A 19,397-nucleotide genomic window follows, 5' to 3' on the forward strand; every position below is an offset into this window, starting at 1 on the left:
ATGTATGGATGTGAGAGTTGGACTATAAAGAAAGCTGAGCGCAGAAGAATTGATGCTTTTGAACTGTGGTGTTGGAGAAGAGTCTTGAGAGTCTCTTGGACTGCAAGGAGATCCAACCAGTCCATCCTAAAGGAGATCAGTCCTGAGCGTTCATTGGAAGGACTGGTGTTGAAGCAGAAACTTCAATACTTTGGCCACTTGATGCAAAGAGCTGATTCATTGGAAAAGACCCTGATGCTGGGAAAGACTGAAGGCAGGAGTGGGGGATGACAGAGGATGAGATGGTTGGATGGCATCACTGACTCAATGGACATGAGTTTGAGTAAGCCCCAGGAGTTGGTGATGGACGGGGAGGCCTGGCGTGCTGCAATCCATGTGGTCGTAAAGAGTCGGACGTGACTGAGTTACTGAACTGAATTGGCTGAAGGTCACAAGGAAGAAGTCAGTTGTTAGAAGGAATGCTTAACAAAGATATTTATAAATATGTTAGTAATTTTAAGCAAGAATTAACTGTATAAAAATGACAAATCATTGAGAGCATGAAAACAGCATCATAATAAAATAAAATTCTGGACAATGATAACATATAAAATGGAAAAGGAGTTATTAATGTGAAGGCAGAATTATAAGTTATTGAGTCTTAATTCAGTCTAGAGAACAAAGAAGTTATAATTCTGGTCAGTAGCTTAATAAGAACTTTGAAAGAATGGAATACTTTTCACACTATGTTTTTTAAGGCAAGGTGCTAAATAAAACATTAGCAAACATTTATATGCCAGTTACCATAACATTTAAGTTATATGTGTATTTATTCCGTTTCTTTTTTGTCATCAAAATGCCGGATTTCTCTGTAAGTTTACTAAGAAGAGCAGAGTACTCCTGAAACATTAAAAGTTCTATTTTGAGGATTCCAAGGATTGTGACTTTTAATGTGGAGTCTGAGAATATAGGGAATGCATGTGTCAAATGTTTGTTGTAGGAAAGTGTTTGGTCACTTAAATTTTAATGAAGCAGTACAAGAAGACTTATTATTTAAATAGCCATAACTATCTTTTCAACATGGATCGAAACAGTGAGAACATTCTTAAGAGAAGGAAATAACTGTTATCAGCATTTCCTATCAGTTTGCGTAGCATACATGTGTTCAGTGATTATGAATTTTTCATGATATTGTGGCAACTGATTTATTGTATTTCAACTCTGAGTGCCTTGCTTGAATATTTAAGAATCCTAGTTGAAAAAGAGCGTTTGGAAACAGCTCTGTGCACCTGTCGTCTATTCAGAGAATGAGTTAAACAAAACAAACAAAAAAAACAACTTTGCCATGTAATTTCACCGGAAGTCCTGGATGGATCTTTGCTTAATAAACAAGTGAAATTCCCAGTATGTAGTTCCACTACAAGAATTTAGTTGACTTTGTTCTAAAGTAATGGTGGTAATCTTTGGAAAGTTTTACATAAAGCACTGCATTTGAGTTTTATAATCCCAGGAAATAGGACTCTCCTACCTGGAGAATGGAGAGTCGCATTAATAAAGAGATTGAGGACTTCTCTGATGGTCCAATGGCTAAGAGTCTGCTCCCAATACACAAGACCAGGGTTCCATCCCTGGTCAGGAAACTATGTGCTGCAACTAAGAGTTCAGTGTGTGTGTGTGTGCGTGTGCGCGTGTGCGTGCGTGTGTGTGTGTGTGTGTGTGCGTGCGCGCGCGCGCACATGCGTGCTCAGTCATGTCCAACTCTCCTCTCTACAACCCATGGACTATAGCCTGCCAGGCTCCTCTGTTTACGAGATTTCCCAGGCAAGAATACTGGAGTGGGTTGCCATTTCCTTCTCTAGGGGATCTTCCTGACCCAGGGATCAAACCCAAGTCCCCTGTGTCCCCTGCAAGAGTTGACATGCCCCTACTAAAGATCCTGCCTGCCACAAGAAGACTGAAGATTCTGTGTGCCACAGCTAAGACCACAACAATTTGTGCAACCAAATAAATAAGTAAATATATATATATATATTTAATAAAGAGGTTGACACAGAGTAAATGGAAGAACATTGGGGATAATATGTGTAAGTGGTCAAGAAAATTAGGATAGTCTAATGAAAATGGTATGGATAAAACATACTGTTATCATACTGATATCAATAATTACTTATATTTAAAAGCTGATATCAATAGAACCATACTGATATCAACACTTACTGATGGAACCATATTGATATGAATAATTACTAATATTTAAAAATGCTTATGTATATAAATCTCTTATATAGCACAGAGCCTGACCCATCCTAGTCACTCAATGAATGCTGCTACTAATGTTACAGTGTTAATCAAGAAACAGCTCTAGAGCTTTTCTTGAAACTTAAAACCATTTTATTTTAAGCAGCTCTTCACACCTATTTATTAGCAAATTTTAACTTTCAGTTCAGTTCAGTCACTCAGTCCTATCAGACTCTTTGCAACGCCATGAACTGCAGCACGCCAGGCCTCCCCGTCCATCACCAACTCCTGGAGTTCACCCAAACTCATGTCCATCGAGTCAGTGATGCCATCCAACCATCTCATCCTCTGTTGTCCCCTTCTCCTGCCTTCAATCTTTCCCAACATCAGGGTCTTTTCAAATGAGTCAGCTCTTTGCATCAGGTGGCCAAAGTATTGGAGTTTCAGCTTCAACATCAGTCCTTCCAATGAACACCCAGGACTAATTTCCTTTAGGATGGACTGGTTGGATCTCCTTGCAGTCCAAGGGATTCTCAAGAGTCTTCTCCAACACCACAGTTCAAAAGCATCAATTCTTCTGCACTCAGCTTTTTTTTATATTCCAACACTCACATCCATACATGACTACTGGAAAAACCATAGTCTTGACTAGACAGACCTTTGTTGACAAAGTAATATCTCTATTTTAACTTTACCCTTTATAAAATTCAACAAAAAATTTCTAAGAAAACAGTCATGTATGACAAAAAATTTATAAAATGCAAATAGAAAAAGAAAACTTTAGTGGACAAAAACTGAAATAAAGAAGAAAAGAAATCATCCAACATCTCAAAAGTTAATATTTTTAATTATAACCCAAACTTTGTGGTTTTTCTTCCAATATATCAAGATAATTTTCTTTTTTGTCCAGAGATCCATCTACTTAGTCTCCCAGTAGTTTAGCTTGACTTTATTTATCAGAAAATTGAGAAAAACCTATTTATTAACATTAACTGAACAGTCAAGAATAACTGTAATTGGGCATATGGTAGAATTGATATATATACGCTACCATGTATGAAATAGACAGCTAATGGGAAGCTGCTGTATAGCACAGGAGCTCAGCTCAGTGCTCTGTGGTGGTATAGAGGAGTGGGATGGGGGGTGGAGGGGAAGTCCAGGAGGGAGGGAATGTATGTATACATATAGCTGATCCACATTGTTGTATAGCAGAAAGTAACACAAAGTTGTAAAGCAATTATACTCCTTAAAAGTAAATAAATAAAGTACCATCCTTAAAAAGAAGTATAACTGAATATTTTCAAAGTCTTTTCTCATTTGTTAAATTGAGATGATGATACCTACATTGATGGAGAAGTAAGTTTCCCTCTTCTACCTGTGGAACACTGGCCCCCTCACATGAGACATCCAACTTAAAACTAGCAAACTTTAGAGAGCCCGCTAGACTCAGAGCTCTACACATGCCTGGATTGTGTCCTGTTTTCTGTGCACCTAATTTCTGCCAGGCACTGGTGACCCAAGGGTGTATTTTTACCCAGGAGAATGAATCTCTGAATAAATTGATGGAAAAGTTCAAGCACTGGTCAGTTAAAGGATGAGGCTGTTTCTGTTCTGTATTCTTAAGGCCCAGCCCAATTTGGGGCATAAACCACATGCGTGGTGGATATTTGTTGCCCAAAAGAGGAATTAATGATGTTTGAAGGCACTGGAGATAAAAACATCTTCCCTGTCCATCCCAGGATGTTTCTTTATGCAAACCTGTTTCTTCGATGAGTAGAGAACAGTCTACATGACCCCAGTATGAATGATACACTCCCAGTCAGAGGATGCTTGACTGGACTCATGTCTTTGAAGGCTTTCCACTTCACTAACACCACTGTTCCATTCTTCAACTGCTCTTTATTTCTTTATGTGTTCAAGATTTTGTCTTTTAAGTCAAGACTCTGGATTCCTTTTTAATCTGTGATTCTGCTTCTCCATCTCTGCAATAATTCCAGTTTCAAAACCCCCATCCGAAAAGCCTTTCCTGGCCCATTCAGCCCCTGGACCTTCCACCTGGATCTTCCAGGTCCTTTTCTTTTCATACACCAAGATCTGGCCTCAAAGACTGCTGTTTCTGTCATTCAATTTCTAGCAATTGAGCCATGTGGCCACCCTCCTTTAGAAAAGGAGTCCTCTCTTGGGAAACTCTTATTAGGGATGCATACATCTGGGGATATGAGTTTTCTATATTGGTTTCCCCATGTAAGGTCCAGATGGCGCAGGGCACAGAGAAATAAGGACATGATGGAGGTGACGGAGGAATCTCTTGGTCTCACTGGATCAGTTAGGGAGAGAATCACTGGAGAAGGAAAGGAAATGCAAAAAAAGAAGGAAGGATATTAAAATGTGTCAGTTGCCTACAATGTGCTAAGCAGAGGGCTGTGTGTGTGTGTGTGCGTGTGTGTGTATTAACCCTGTTAGTTAATAGTATTTGAATTTTCAAAGAGACAGAAGTGGGACCCTGTGAGTTAATATCATTATTTTAATTTTATGGATGGAGGAGTGTGAAGCTCAAAGAGGCAGAAGTGGGATCAAGGTCAGCAGAGCCCTCAGTCTTTCCACTCTATCCCATGGAGTCCAGCCACCATTCTGTGGCTCAGCAGGGAAAGATTGAAAGATTAGGCCTGAACACAGAATCTCTATGGCATAGGGAGTGAAGAAAGAAAGACAAAAGAACATGGTATATCTAGTTTGGGCCAAATAATACTAACAATATGAAAACCCATCACCAAGAGTGATATAACACCATATTTATAGGCTACTTTTGACATCTCCATAGACATGGTATCCTTCTGATTTTTATCTTTTCAATGAATTAGTAAGAGGTTGGTTTTTATTTTCTCTATTTCACAGACTCTTTTTATGATAAATATATTTTACAACCAGTGGAATGGCAAAAACTAAAAGTTTGCCAGGAAACAACTGCTGGAGAGGATAGGAAACAATGGGCTCTCATAAGCTGTTGGTCAAAGTGATATGTCTAATTTGGAAACTACATCTAGGGTTGGGCTTCCCTGATTGTTCAGTGGTAAAGAATCCTCCTTCAATGCAGGAGATATCGTTTGATCCCTGGATCAGGAAGATCCCCTGGAGAAGAAAGTGGAAAGCCACTCCAGTGTTCTTACTTGAGAAATTCCTGGTGGGCTATAGCCCATAGGATTGCAAGAGTTGGAGATGACTTAGCAACTAAGCTACCAGAATCTAGTGTCACTGAAGAGAGGAATATTCTAAGACGTGGCCATTTCCCTCTTAAAAAGAGAACTTATCCTATTATGTACTTGGAAAAATATGTACATATTATGTACAAGGGAAGACATCTACTATATTTCTCACAACTAATGTCCATAAGAGGAAAAAACTGGAATCACCTAAGTGATCATATTTAATTGTGGATAAAATTTATGTGATATTAACACAATACAATGGCACTTATCAATGAAAACCAGAGAATTAACATCTACATGCATCAGCTGAGGGACTCTTAGTTTCACAAAGGCTAATTCATGGTGCAGGAATATCAATAGTGTCATGACTTACCCTCTTATTTTATAATTCTCAGGTAAAGTGTTCTTACCTCGGTTTTGCATAGTCGGGTTGCGTGTCATGAATGAAGAGCTAAAGGAAATATTACAATTGAAAGAATGTTAGTATTTTCTACTTTAGCTGGGTCAGTACTCATGGTCTAAGTCATATGTACAGAGCACTTTATAGTTTACTGGATGAGTTAGAAGAATCATCTGTTTTGTAAGGTGTAGGAGGCTGGTTCCTTCCTTTCTCAAGACAGACTGACATTAGATGTGGAACAAATTGACTGACTCATATATGTTCTTTCCATGTCCCTTCGGTGAGCATGCATTATAATCCTTTACTTTTGGAAGCCATGACTTCAGACTTGCCTTGTAGATATGGTCACTGTAGAAAACACTACAGCTCCTACTCTGTAGTATTAATAACTGCTTACCAATTGAGGGTGCGTCATGCATAGCAAGGAAGAAGGGCAAAGAAATTATTTCATTTCCTCTTAAAATGTGAGCTAGGTAAGAAAACTATGTGTAAAGGAAGGAACTCCATAAAGGAAAAAAGGATTATAAAAATATAATAAAGACAATAAAATAATATGCATTTCTAAATACAGTAACAATGTTACCAAGACTGTTTATCAACAGCTTTAGTTTAGCACTTAATGTTTAGCTTTGGGTAACAGCGCTAATTTTCTGGTTCATTTTGTATTGTGGTCAGCACCATCATTATAAACTCTAGGTGTTGCTGAAGCTAAATCTAATTACGTGGAGCATGCTCTATGCCATGATTGTGCAATTGAACAAAACCTCTGGGTTAATTTAGCGAAATTCATCCCTTTACCAGCAGCAATGAAATCAACTGAATACATATCTGATTTTCGTCATTTCCATGGAAGCCTGGAGTCTTACGACTCGCTTTGCAAACAGCAATGCCCTTGGATCATTGAATCGCCGCATTGTGCAGTCATCACTGGTCAGGCTTCTTTTGCTATCTAAGCCTTCAATTCACGGTCCCTTTACTATGAGTCAGTGTAAAGTTTTGTTAAATGTCTAGGGAAAAAATCATAGAGGGCTTCCCCGATTCTTATCCAGGCAGTGGATAAGAATCTGCCCGTCAGTGCTGGGGACACAGATTCCATCTTTGGTCCAAGAAGATTCTCTCTGCCTCCCAGGGCAACTAAGGCCCTTGTACTGCAACTATTGAGCCTGTGCTCTGGAGCCTGGGAGTCGGAACTACTGAAGCCTAGAGCCCACGCCCCACAAGGAGAGAAGCTGTTATGCGAAGCCCACGCAGCGCAACAGAGAGTAGCCTCTGCTCCCGGCAACTAGAGAAAGCCCGCACACAGCAACAGAGACCCAGTGCAGTCAGAAGTTAGAGCTATCGGCTTCCTTGGTGGCTCAGAGGCAAAGAATCCTCCTGCCAATGCAGGAGACACAGGTTTGATCCCTGGGCCAGCAAGATCCTCTGAAGAAGGAAACGGCAACCTGCTCCAGTATTCTTGCCTGGGAAATCTGAGAAACAGAAGAGCCTGGTGGGCTACAGTCCATGGGGTTGCAAAAATGCTGGGCTGGGCTCAGCAACTATATGTACTATATTAATTTAAAAATCTTGGATAGCAAAATTTCACTGCCCTAATTTTTCAAGATTTTTAGAAAACATTGAGAGAAGAGTAATATCCTCTGAAGATATTCTAGGTTTCAAGTACAAAGTTTATAAAAATAGAAGAAAAGGCACCTGAACTAAAACAGAAACGATAATTCTTTCATTTTATAAACACTGATTGAGTGCTTACTAAGTACATTGTATGTTTTGGGAGATAGCGAATGAATAAGACATGACTTCTGCCCTGAAGCAGCTTAGTTTTTGAAGGGAAGACATAATTATACCACAATCACAATATGGGGTAAACACCACCATAGAGGTGAGCACAGAAAAAGAATGTCACTTAATCTAGACAAAATTGATTTGGTTCTCAAGTTTTCCTGGGAGCTAAGGAAATGGACAGATTCAAGACCTGTTATGAGTTGAGATTTGAGAATTTAGGGGGCTGTTAATAAACAGGATGGGAAGAGTGAAGATGGGAAAGAGAGTATACCATTTGTTGAGGTGAGAAAGTTTGTAAGAGGGTAGTGTGCGTCTGGAAATGAAGGTATAATTCAGGAGTTCAGTTTCCAACATTGAGTTTGAGATGCCTGTTACTGATTCAAGGAAAACCACTCACTGGTTAACTGGACATGGGTCTGGTAGAAGACAGAGATTTAGTAATGATCAATATAGAGCTGACATTTGACCCCATGAGGATGGATAAACTGCTTACACTCTTACCAAGAGAAAAAAGGTCCTCAGAAAGATCTGAGGAATACCAATATTTAGAGGTCAGTTTGGGAAAAAGGAGCCTTAGAAGATGCAGTCATTTAAGAGAGAAAGAAAAATCAGGAGTGAGTAAGTGAGTGAAAGTCACTCAGTCATGTCCGACTCTTGCAACCCCATGGACTGTAGCCTGCCAGACTCCTCTGTCCATGGGATTCAAAGAATACTGGACTGGGTTGCCATTTCCTTCTCCAGGGGATCTTCCCTACCCAGGAATCGAACCCAAGTCTCCTGCATTGCAGGCAGATTCTTTACCGAGCGATGAGGGAAGCCCCCCAAATCAGGAGATGTTGTTCAGTTAATTAAACAAACACACAAAAGCATCCAAGCTGCATTAAACAACAACTACTGCAGATGTGGGTCCAACTGAAATCTCATGATCTTTTCTCTATAATGTGATGATTTTTTGTTTCCTTTTAGACAAGTACATTAGAAAGGGTATCTGTGTGTTGTATGGGCAAGGGTTTTGTGTCAGATTGGGCCTTAAACAGAAAACAGTCTAATAAGAGAATGAAGCTGTAGAACTAATGTCCACACACCAAAGAGTGAGAACAAAGTCACCAAAGGTGTGAAATAGCACAAGAAGGTGATGGCGGGGAAGGGAACGGAGGGTGGAGACAATGCCCCTGATATACACGGCCTGGCAATGGCATTGAGAGCTGGTGGTTAGTGGGCGCGTGGGCATGTTGAATAGGTCTGCCCCTGCTCTCAACTTCACATGGAAGATGAGAGATGATGCCCAAGGCCACATGGTTTGTTAGTTCTTCCCCATTCCCCAGAGGGAATACATGAGGCCTGGGGAGGCCAAGTCCCTTACTGCTGAAATCAAGTCCAGCTCCACTCTTCAGTAACCCATCACATCTACATGCAGAAGTGAAGTGGATTGAAGTTGAATTTCACAAACCAGTGTAGATGCGATGGGTTGAGCTGGGCTTGATTTCAGCAGTAATGGACCCGGCCTCCCTGGGCCTCATGTATTCCCTCTGGGGAATGGGGAAGAACTACTTCCTGGATTCAGGGTGGCTTTGAGCTGGGGTCTACTGAACAAAGAGAAATTTCCCAAATAGGGAGATGGCAGAGAGAGGGAAATGTGAGGGGTGGTAGCGAAGTGTTGTAGGAAGAGGAATAGCCCTTGCAAATGTCCTTTGTTAGCAGTCGTGGAGAGTGGCCTGGATGGAGCTGGAGCCACTGGCCAGACTGCGGACAGGAGGGCCTGGGAGGACTAATTTTAGAGACTCGGGATGTTAAGGAAGCTACTACTAATGTGACCTCAGCCAATGAATCACCAGCCTTATTAGCCTCCTCGACTTTTCTGTTGGGATGCCAGTTGTCACAATAACCTAATCAGGCAAGTATTTACTCAGATAATGGCATTTTCAACCCCTGCTCATTTATAAAGTGCTGTTCCAAAGTGACTGTCAGCTTCTGTGCAGTCATCCACTGAGACTGGTTAGAAATGTCAACTTTTCTTCCCAGGTTGATTAGCTGCCATTCCGGTTAATCCTACCTAGTGAATACCTGTGTCTTCAAATATTGTCTCTAATGCAAAATCAGTCACTTATAAAGTCAAGAACAATGCCTGTAGCTGAAAAAAGACTTCTACCCCATGGTCAATTTAAATCCTATTAACTTCAACAACAACTGTGATTCACTGGTTTCTTTAGGACCTTGTCACTGGGCTTCATTATCGAAGGCCAGAGAGTCTTTTTCAGGAGACCCCGTGAGTCATTATCCCAGGCAACACAGGGCTGATCCCCAAGCTGGGACCCAGCCAGGAATTCCTGGCTCCTTACCTGGCAATGGCAAGAGGAATCTCTTGAGGACTTTGGTTTTGTGCCAGATGAGGTGCTTCAGGCTTCATCTGGTGATAAGGAACTGTGTAACGGCATCACAGAATTTGGTCAGGTTGTAAAAGGAAAATGATTGGGGGCCATTAGAGATCTTTTGAAATGGCTGTAATTTCATCCAAGTAATCTCTGTTGTTAAGAGTGAGCAGTTGGTGGTTAGTGGAAAATGTAACCCATATATTCTGGAAAACCCTGAGTCCTGGGAGTAGATTGTCCTTGAGGCTATACAAATTGCTTTAATGTTGAATAATCAATATTTTCAAAAATATTAAATCTAGAACTAATTCTTAAACTTCCACCAAATATATAATATTGCATTAGAAGGCATTTGGTATTGGACAGGCTTGAAGTGGAAGTGGGTTGAAGTTGAATTCTGCATTCAGATGAAATTTTACATAGAAACATAAGCAAGCATGTTGAACTAAGAACCGTTTAGAGAAATGTAGGTTATGGGGATGCTGGATGCTTGCCCATGCACACCTGAATTCTCCTGTCTCCTGTGATAAGGCAGGAGAGCTCCCAGGATTCTGGTGTAGACCAGTGGTTCCTGCCTGGTTCCCACCAGACATGCATTTTCTCAGTTATTCATCTTTGATCTTCAAGTTTTGAAAAGTTGTGCCAACCATAGGAACTGGACTTATTTAGTAATTACATATGTCATTTGTATTACTGGGCTTCCCTGATAGCTCAGTTGATAAAGAATCTGCCTGCAATGCAGGAGACCCCGGTTTGATTCTTTGGTTAGGAAGATCCACTGGAGAAGGGATGGATTACCCACTCCAGTATTCTTGGGCTTTCCTTGTGGCTCAGCTGGTAAAGAATCCACCTGCAATGTGGGAGACCTGGATTTGAACCCTGGGTTGGGAAGATCCCCTGGAGGAGGGAAAGGCTACCCACTCCAGTATTCTGGCCTGGAGTATTCTGTGGACTGTATAGTTCATGAGGTCACAAAGAGTCAGACATGACTGAGCGACTTTCACTTCATTGGTATTATCACTTTTTATTTCCTTTTAATCCTGGATAGATTTTAACCAGCCATCCAGAATTACCAAGGTCACATAATAAAACGATGATAGGAAAGCCCATAAAACACTCTTCTAGTTGCAGTTGTAAGTAATAAAGTTAAGGAAGCATAAACACTGACTTGTCTTAATTTTGGTTGTTCCTCTGTGCTGTGTCCAAGGTTGATTACAATCTGGACACCTTTGATTGAAGGACCGTGATTACTTAAAATGTGATTGGAGTCAGTGACTGGTCCACTGGTCACACATCCATAAAATCATTTCAGGTCATCAACAGCTACCCCTGTGAGTTGGCCAATGTCACATTGCTGCACTGATAATCACTGAAGTCTGAGGCAACAACTCCTGAATGTTTCAGTTAGAATGCTGAGCTTTATTGAGGAAATAGGCACAGTTTCCTTTAGGTTTTAAAATTATTTAGCATTCCCAACAGACCCCTACTCTTCCATCAGAAACTCTTCGTTCGGACCCACTCAAGTGTAACTTCCTCAGTGTAAAATGAGAAGACTTGGGACTCACAGAAGCAATGCAACTTGTCCAAAACAAAACAGCTGGTGCTGAGTCTCTGAAATCTTAACCCAATGTTGGTTTGTCAAACTAGGCTGGCTGTGTTAACTCTGGGCCACAGTTCAGGCCCTTCGGCTCTGGACATAACTCATCATTCTAAGTGAATGGTGAACAGTATCTCAAAGGTAGGCGTGAAGGTATCACCAGATTAGCATCTTCCCAGCTAGCATGTGAGTATTGAATTCCATGCTTCCACAATAGTGACACCAGCAGTGTGTATACATGTGTACATGTGCACGTATGAGGGCTGACATGTGTGTGAGTGACTGACATCACAGATGGAGAGACCCAGAGCTTCTGTGGAGCAGCAGGCTAGCAATATCCTTCCAAAATGTTAGGGGGTGACAGCGTGCCTCCTTGTCACTGGCCTGTAGCTGAAGAAAGAACTCTACCCCATACCCAATTTTAATCATGCTGTTTAGATCACAAGACTCTTGAATAGACTCTGAGTTCCTGAATCCATCTGGATCATGTCATCATGTACACACACACGTGCCCATATATCCTAAGGCCTGAAACAAGCAATCCTTTTTAAAAAAAAAAAAAACTAATGCTATTAACCTGGAAATAGGACTTAGCTTAATAGTGTTAGAATAAGAAAACAAATATAAACAGTTCACCTTTCTCTGTTCCAAGGACCTGTATTGAATTAAAAAGAGAATATTACTGAGTGACTCTTAGTGATCTAGAATTTTATATTACACTCTGTGTGTATTGGTTAGTAGAATTTGGGCAACATTTCTGTTAGTATAGACTTTTAAAAATCAGTGAATATGCCTCCAAAAGACTAGGCAAAAATAAAAATTTTATACTGTGTTTTATACTCCGAAGTAACAGGCAAATATACAGTCTGCTAATGGGACTATAAATTGCTTTGACTATTTTTGAAACCAATTTAACCATAGCTATTAGGAGCCTTAGAAATGCTCTCATTCTTATCCCAATAATTCCATTGATAAGTTTCTTTTTCTAAGACAACAACCTGAAATCTGGATCAAGTTCCATGTATAAAGATGTCCAGTACATAATTACTTATAAAAACACTGGAAACAGTCTATATGACCCTCTAAGTGGGACATATTAAATAAATTTTGGTGCTATATTCACTATTGCAGAATTAGAAGTTCATTGCAATTATTTATATACAGTATGGCATAAAATTATATTTTATCAATGTCTCAAAGTTACATAAAAACTTCAGGATAAAAATGGGGCTTATGATATATTTAAAAGCAGTGTGTGTGTGTGTGAGTGTGTGGTTGTATTATAGAAAACAGGATTTTAAGAGAGATGATAACATTTTAATAGAGTTTGTGTTAAGTGATGAAGTAGAGTTGCTCAGTTGTGTCCGACTCTTTGCAACCCCATGGACTGTAGCCTACAATGCTCCTCCAGCCATGGGATTTTCCAGGCAAGAGTATTGGAGTGGGTTGCCATTCGGTTATTTTTTTTTTATACCTGCTTTGGAATTTTTATTTTTAAAGATGAGCATGAAAATATTCACAATATTCTTTTTAATGCAACAAATTTTCTTTCCAAACATTTTCTTTCTCTTTCTTTCCTTAATAGTGAATTCCTGATCATTCTTCATTATGAAAGTCTATGTGCTTATTTTGATTTCATCCTGGAGTCCTATTATACTCTTGAAGAATTAAAATGCCTTGCAAGAAGTACAGTATTTGCTGAAGTATTTACTTAACTGCAAATAATTCTCTAAAGTCCATTTCATGCATTACAGCAGTTGAGGAGGCCTAAAATATCATTTGGACAAGAGCTTCTTAACCTGGGGGATGGAAGAGGTTCTTGAATGGCCTAGTGGGGTCATTTATGAACCTTCTGAAATTAAAACTCAATTTTTTTTTCTTCTGTAAAAACATGCATTTTCCTCTGGGGTTGGAAAGGTTTATCATACTTTACATCAAATTTTCAAAGTGGTCTGAGGTCTGTGAAAAGTTAAAGCCGGTAGATTGCAGATGAGGTCCAAGGAGGTGGTGCCATTTGCCCAGAGTCCTAGAATTATCTTGTCACTGAGCAGGCTCTGGAGCCCAGGTCTTCTGACTCACACTGGCTTCATAGACAAGAAACCTGTATCAACAAATATCTCAGAGAGGCATTGTATGTCTTGCCTAAGGCTGGCCAACAGACAAGCCCTTTTACCTTAAGGAACTTGGCATCCCCTAGGATTCTGAAAAGAGGACATACATTTCCTCATGGCCAGCAAATCAAGGCAAAACTATAGACTGAAGGCAGGAGGAGAAGTGGACGACAGAGAAGGAGAAGGGGACGACAGAGGATGAGATGGTTGGATGACATCACCGGCTCAATGGACATGAGTTTGAGCAAGCTCCGGGCGATGGTGAAGGACAGGGAAGCCTGGTGTGCTGCCGTCCATGGGGCCACAAAGAGCTGGACAACTGAGCGACTGAGCAGCAACAACAATAGGCTACATAAATAGGGTAATGAATGAACCGATTCTCACAAGTGGTCTGGAAGTCTCCACACCGAGTCCTCTCCAGGACTTTGAACCAGGCAGTTCAAAGTGCACAGTCTTCTGTGCTGTGGTTCTCAGGCTTGTCAAAGTGGAGGGAAAGCCTTGCTGTAAACACAGCTGAGAAGCCATCTGTCTGAGAGAACCCTTGTTTTATTTAATTGAGACCCAGCCAACTTTTTGCTTGAGGGCTCTGAATTTAAAATCAAATGCAATTAGAGAAGTAGAGAGATATTTTCTTTACTCTGACTTCACTTAATATAATAATCTCTAGGTCCAAACATAATATAATAATAATATCACTTATATGTGGAATATAAAAAAAAATGATACAAATGAGCTTATGTACAAAACAGAAACACACTCACAGATATAGAAAACAAACTTATGGTGACCAAAGGGCAAAGTGGTGGTGGGGAAGTACTAGACTATATAAGACAGATAATCATTAAGGACCTATTGTATAGCACAGTGAACTCTACTCAATATTCTGTAATAACCTATATGGGAAAAGGATCTGAAAAAGAACAGATGTGTGTGTATGGATAACTGAGTCACTTTGCTGTACACCTGAAACTAACCCAATATTGTAAGTCAGTGATGAAGTGAAAGTTGCTCAGTCATGGCTGACTCCTTGCCACCCCACGGTCTATACAGTCCATGGAATTCTCCAGGCCAGAATACTGGAGTGGGTAGCCTTTCCCTTCTTCAGGAGATCTTCCCAACCCAGGGTTCGAACTCAGATCTCCCACATTGCAGGTGTATTCTTTACCAGCTGAGCCACAAGGGAAGCCCTATAGTCAACTATACTCCAATATTAAATAAAGTTAAGGAAAAAAAAAAAAGAATCCAGCTGTCTCTGTTCAGCCAGACATTAAAGAGGATTGCAAAAGGTAAAAAAATAAAATAAATAGAAAAAGGTAGAGTGAAATCTAGGTTTTTTTGTTAGAAAATTAACATATTCAAGTTAAATAGTAATGCCTTCTTTTTCATTTCTCACCTTCTTCTCATCACATCCTTTTAGCTGTTTCTTTCTTCTCTTTTTTCACTCTTTCATTTCAGGCGAGTCGCATATTTCCTAGGGCAGAACTATGGACCTGGAGAGTAGATTGAGACTTCAGGCTTCAGCACTGGCTCCATCTTTCTGCCAGCTGGCAATTCTTGCCACTTTTCTGAGGCTCCTTTTGCTCTTATGTGTATGTGTTAGTCATTCAGTCGCATCTGACTCTTTGCAACCCCACAGATTCCTCTGTCCATTGCAACCTTTGCAACAGCCGGGCTCCTCTGTCCGTGGAATCCTCCAGGCAAGAATCCTCCAGGAGTGGGTTTCCATTTTCTTCTCCAGGGGATCTTTCTGGCTCAGGGATCAAACACTGGTCTCCTGCACTGCAGCCAGATTCTTTACTGCCTGAGCCATCAGGGGAAGCCCTTTTTTTTTTTTTTTTTTTTTCTCTTAGTTGTTTTTTTTGTGGGAGGGGGCAGTGGCAGGTGGCACATCACTTCTGCTGGAATGAATTCTGGTCCTCAAGATGTAATTTAAGCAAGAATTTAACACACAAGCATGGCATGTGTTCTGTGAGATGGGTTTTTGGAATAGAGAAATGACCTTGACTCTCAAACAATGAGGAAGTGTCTTGGCAAGAGCAATGAGGAAGTGTCTTGGCAAGAGATAAAGAAGAAAAATGTGCTCTTCCACTAGGCCTTGTTGTTCTTTAGATGTTATCAATTTCCAGCAGAATGCCAATGAAGGTTGCGAGAAAAACAAACTGTCCTGCAGGATCCCTGCTGTCCAAGGCAGACATTCCCATTTCCTTCTTGTTCGTGATTGGTGGGCCTATTGTCCTTTCATACTGAGCAGTGAATAATAGTCATCTTGAGTGACAGCCTACTTGGGACACATTAGCAGATCTGCAGGAAGAAAAGGGTGGAGTCCCTTTAGATGTGTGAGTTCCTTCAGCTGCAGAGGACCACCCCTACTTTCTCCCTCCTGGTGGCACTTGGAAAGTCCAACAACTTGCAAAAGAGGGTAAGCAAGGAGTGGAGTCTTGAATATAACCTCTCATGCAGCAGTCATGTGTTCTCCTCCTTGACATTCTTGTCTTATGGACTGGAGGTCATAACTATCTTGCTTCAGGGGCAAGCTAGAAATGTGACTCAATTCTAACATTCTCATAATACTAGAAAGAAAGGAAGGAAGGAAAGAGAGAAAGAAGGAAGAAAGGAGAAAGAAATAGAGAGAAAATGAACCTGAGCAGGACCTGTGGGGCTCCCAGGGACAGAAGCCTTTCTGTGACCCCTGTTCCTCGTTTTTATAGGGAACAGACTCCGGACTCCATGACCTTCCCTGAGTCCTAAATGGCAGACTCAAATAGTTGCTAATCAGGGAAGGGAGGGGATGCAGAGACAAAGGAGGAGCAGCCAAGAAACAATAGTGCAGTCTTGGGGCAGAGTCCTGGTTCTGCCTCAAGAGATAAACATAACAATATCTTTGAGCTCTTCTATATCAATATCAGTTCAGTTGTTCAGTCCTGTCCCTCAGACTCTTTGCGACCCCACGGACTGCAGCATGCCAGGATTCCCTGTCCATCACCAACTCCCAGAGTTTACCCAAACTCATGTCCGTTGAGTCAGTGATGCCATCCCACCATCTCATCCTCTGTCGTCCCCTTCTCCTCCCATCTTCAATCTTTCTCAGCATCTGGGTCTTTTCAAATGAGTCAGTTCTTCGCATCAGGTGGCCAAAGTATTGGAGTTTCAGCTTCAGCATCAGTCCTTCCAATGAATATTCAGTCCTTTCATAGTAAAGAAATGATTTCCTTTACAATGGACTGGTTGGATCTCCTTACGGTCCAAGTGACTCTCAAGAGTCGTCTCCAACACCACAGTTTGAAAGCATCAATTCTTCGGCGCTCAGCTTTCTTTATAGTCCAACTCCCACATCCATACATGGCTACTAGAAAAACCATAGCTTTGACTAGACGGACCTTTGTAGGCAATGTCTCTGCTTTTGAATATGCTGTCTAGGTTGGTCATAACTTTTCTTCCAAGAAGCAAGTGTCTTTTCATTTCATGGCTGCAGCCACCATCTGCAGTGATTTTGCCCCCCCCCCCCAAATAAAGTCTGACACTGTTTCCACTGTTTCCCCATCTATTTCCCATGAAGTGATGGGACCAGATGCCATGATCTTTGTTTTCTGAATGTTGAGTTTTAAGCCAACTTTTTAACTCTCCTCTTTCACTTTCATCAAGAGGCTATTTAGTTCTTCTTTGCTTTCTCCTGTAAGTGTGGTGTCATTTGTATATCTGAGATTATTGATATTTCTCCTGATAATCTTTATTCCAGCTTGTGCTTCCAGCTCAGCATTTCTGCATATAAGTTAAATAAGCAGGGTGACAATATACAGCCTTGACATATTCCTTTCCCAATTTGGAACCAGTCTGTTGTTCCAAGTCCAGTTCTAACTGTTGCTTCCTAACCTGCATACAGATTTCTCAGAAGGCAGGTCAGGTGGTCTGGTATTCCCTTCTCTTTAAGAATTTTCCACAGTTTGTTGTGATCCACTGTGAAGAAGGCTGAGCACCGAAGAACTGATGCTTTTGAACTGTGGTGTTGGAGAAGACTCTTGAGAGTCCCTTGGACTGCAAGGAGATCCAACCAGTCCATTCTGAAGGAAATCAGCCCTGGGATTTCTTTGGAAGGAATGATGCTGAAGCTGAAACTCCAGTACTTTGGCCACCTCATGCGAAGAGTTGACTCATTGGAAAAGACTCTGATGCTGGGAGGGATTGGGGGCAGGAGGAGAAGGGGATGACCGAGGATGAGATGGCTGGATGGCATCACTGACTCAATGGACGTGGGTCTGAGTGAACTCTGGGAGATGGTGATGAACAGGGAGGCCTGGTGTGCTGCGATTCATGGGGTCACAAAGAGTCGGACACGACTGAGCGACTGAACTGAACTGAACAGTCAAAGGCTTTGGCATAGTCTATAAAGCAGAAGTAGATGTTTTTCTGGAACTCTCTTGCTTTTTCCATGATCCAGAGGGTGTTGGCAATTTGATCTCTTGTCCTCTGCCTTTTCTAAAGCCAGCTTGAACATCTGAAAGTTCACGGTTCACATACTGTTGAAGCCTGGCTTGGAGAATTTTGAGCATTACTTTGCTAGTGTGTGAGATGAGTGCAATTGTGTGGTAGTTTGTGCATTCTTTGGCATTGCCTTTCTTTGGGATTGGGATGAAAACTGACCTTTTCCAGTCCTGTGGCCACTGCTGAGTTTTCCAAATTTGCTGGCATACTGAGTGCAGCACTTTCACAGCATCATCTTTCAGGATTTGAAATAGCTCAACTGGAATTCCATCACCTCCACTAGCTTTGTTTGTAGTAATGCTTCCTAAGGCCCACTTGACTTCGCATTCCAGGATGTCTGGTTCTAGGTGAGTGATCACACCATTGTGATTATCTGGGTCATGAAGATCTTTTTTGTATAGTTTTGTATAGTACTTGCTACCTCTTCTTAATATCTTTTGCTTCTGTTAGGTCCATTTCTGTCCTTTATTGAGCCTATCTTTGCATGAAATGTTCTCTTGTTGTCTCTAATTTTCTTGAAGAGATCTCTAGTCTTTCCCATTCTATTATTTTCCTCTATTTCTTTGCAATGATCACTGAGGAAGGCTTTCTTATCTTTCCTTGCTATTCTCTGGAACTCTGCATTCACATGGGTATGTCTTTCCTTTTCTCCTTTGCTTTTCACTGCTCTTCTTTTCATGGCTGCTTGTAAGGCCTCCTCAGACAACCATTTTGCCTTTTTGCATTTCTTTTTCTTGCGGGTGGTCTTCTGAAGTACTACTAAAACCCCCAATAAGTGAAAATGTTAACTACCTGATACAGTTCTTCATTCCAGAGAGAGGTCACAGTTTGATGACCTCAGGAACCGTAGAAACTCATCAGGGGACCACTTGGAGCCAGATTAGATGATCGTAGGCCCTGCACACACGCTAATCTTATCAGCAACCTCACCCTTGAACTATTGCTATAAAAAACTCCTCACCATATCCTCTAGTGGTGACACACAGCTTTCAGGGGCAGGAACCTGTTGTGACAGCCTTTGCCTGGCAAAGCAATAAAGCTATTCCTTTCTGCTTCACCCAAAACTCTGTCTCTGAGATTCCATTCAGCTTCAGTGCATGGAGGCCAAGTTTTTGACATCAAAAGAATGAAAGAAGGGGATCAACCTTCAAGTTCTATATGTAAAGGCATAGGTTAAAAATTAAGATAAGAACCAAATCCCTTAGGAGGCCAGTGGGGAGTGAAATGAGGGCCTAC

General features: G+C 41.1%; 1 protein-coding gene across 1 annotated transcript in view; it reads right to left on the minus strand.

Annotated features, from left to right (window-relative positions):
- Positions 1-19,397, minus strand: part of CLNK (cytokine dependent hematopoietic cell linker) — a 204,081-nt gene that overhangs the window by 23,356 nt on the left and 161,328 nt on the right. Inside the window, exons 13-15 of the mRNA XM_018049927.1 lie at positions 12,208-12,226; positions 9,945-10,026; positions 5,834-5,874 (exon numbers count right to left, since the gene is read on the minus strand). Of these exons, the coding sequence (XP_017905416.1) occupies positions 5,834-5,874; positions 9,945-10,026; positions 12,208-12,226 (142 nt within the window). The remainder of the gene's footprint in view (positions 1-5,833; positions 5,875-9,944; positions 10,027-12,207; positions 12,227-19,397) is intronic.

This window comes from Capra hircus, chromosome 6, assembly GCF_001704415.2.
Source record: "Capra hircus breed San Clemente chromosome 6, ASM170441v1, whole genome shotgun sequence".
In the NCBI taxonomy this organism is placed as follows: domain Eukaryota; kingdom Metazoa; phylum Chordata; class Mammalia; order Artiodactyla; family Bovidae; genus Capra; species Capra hircus.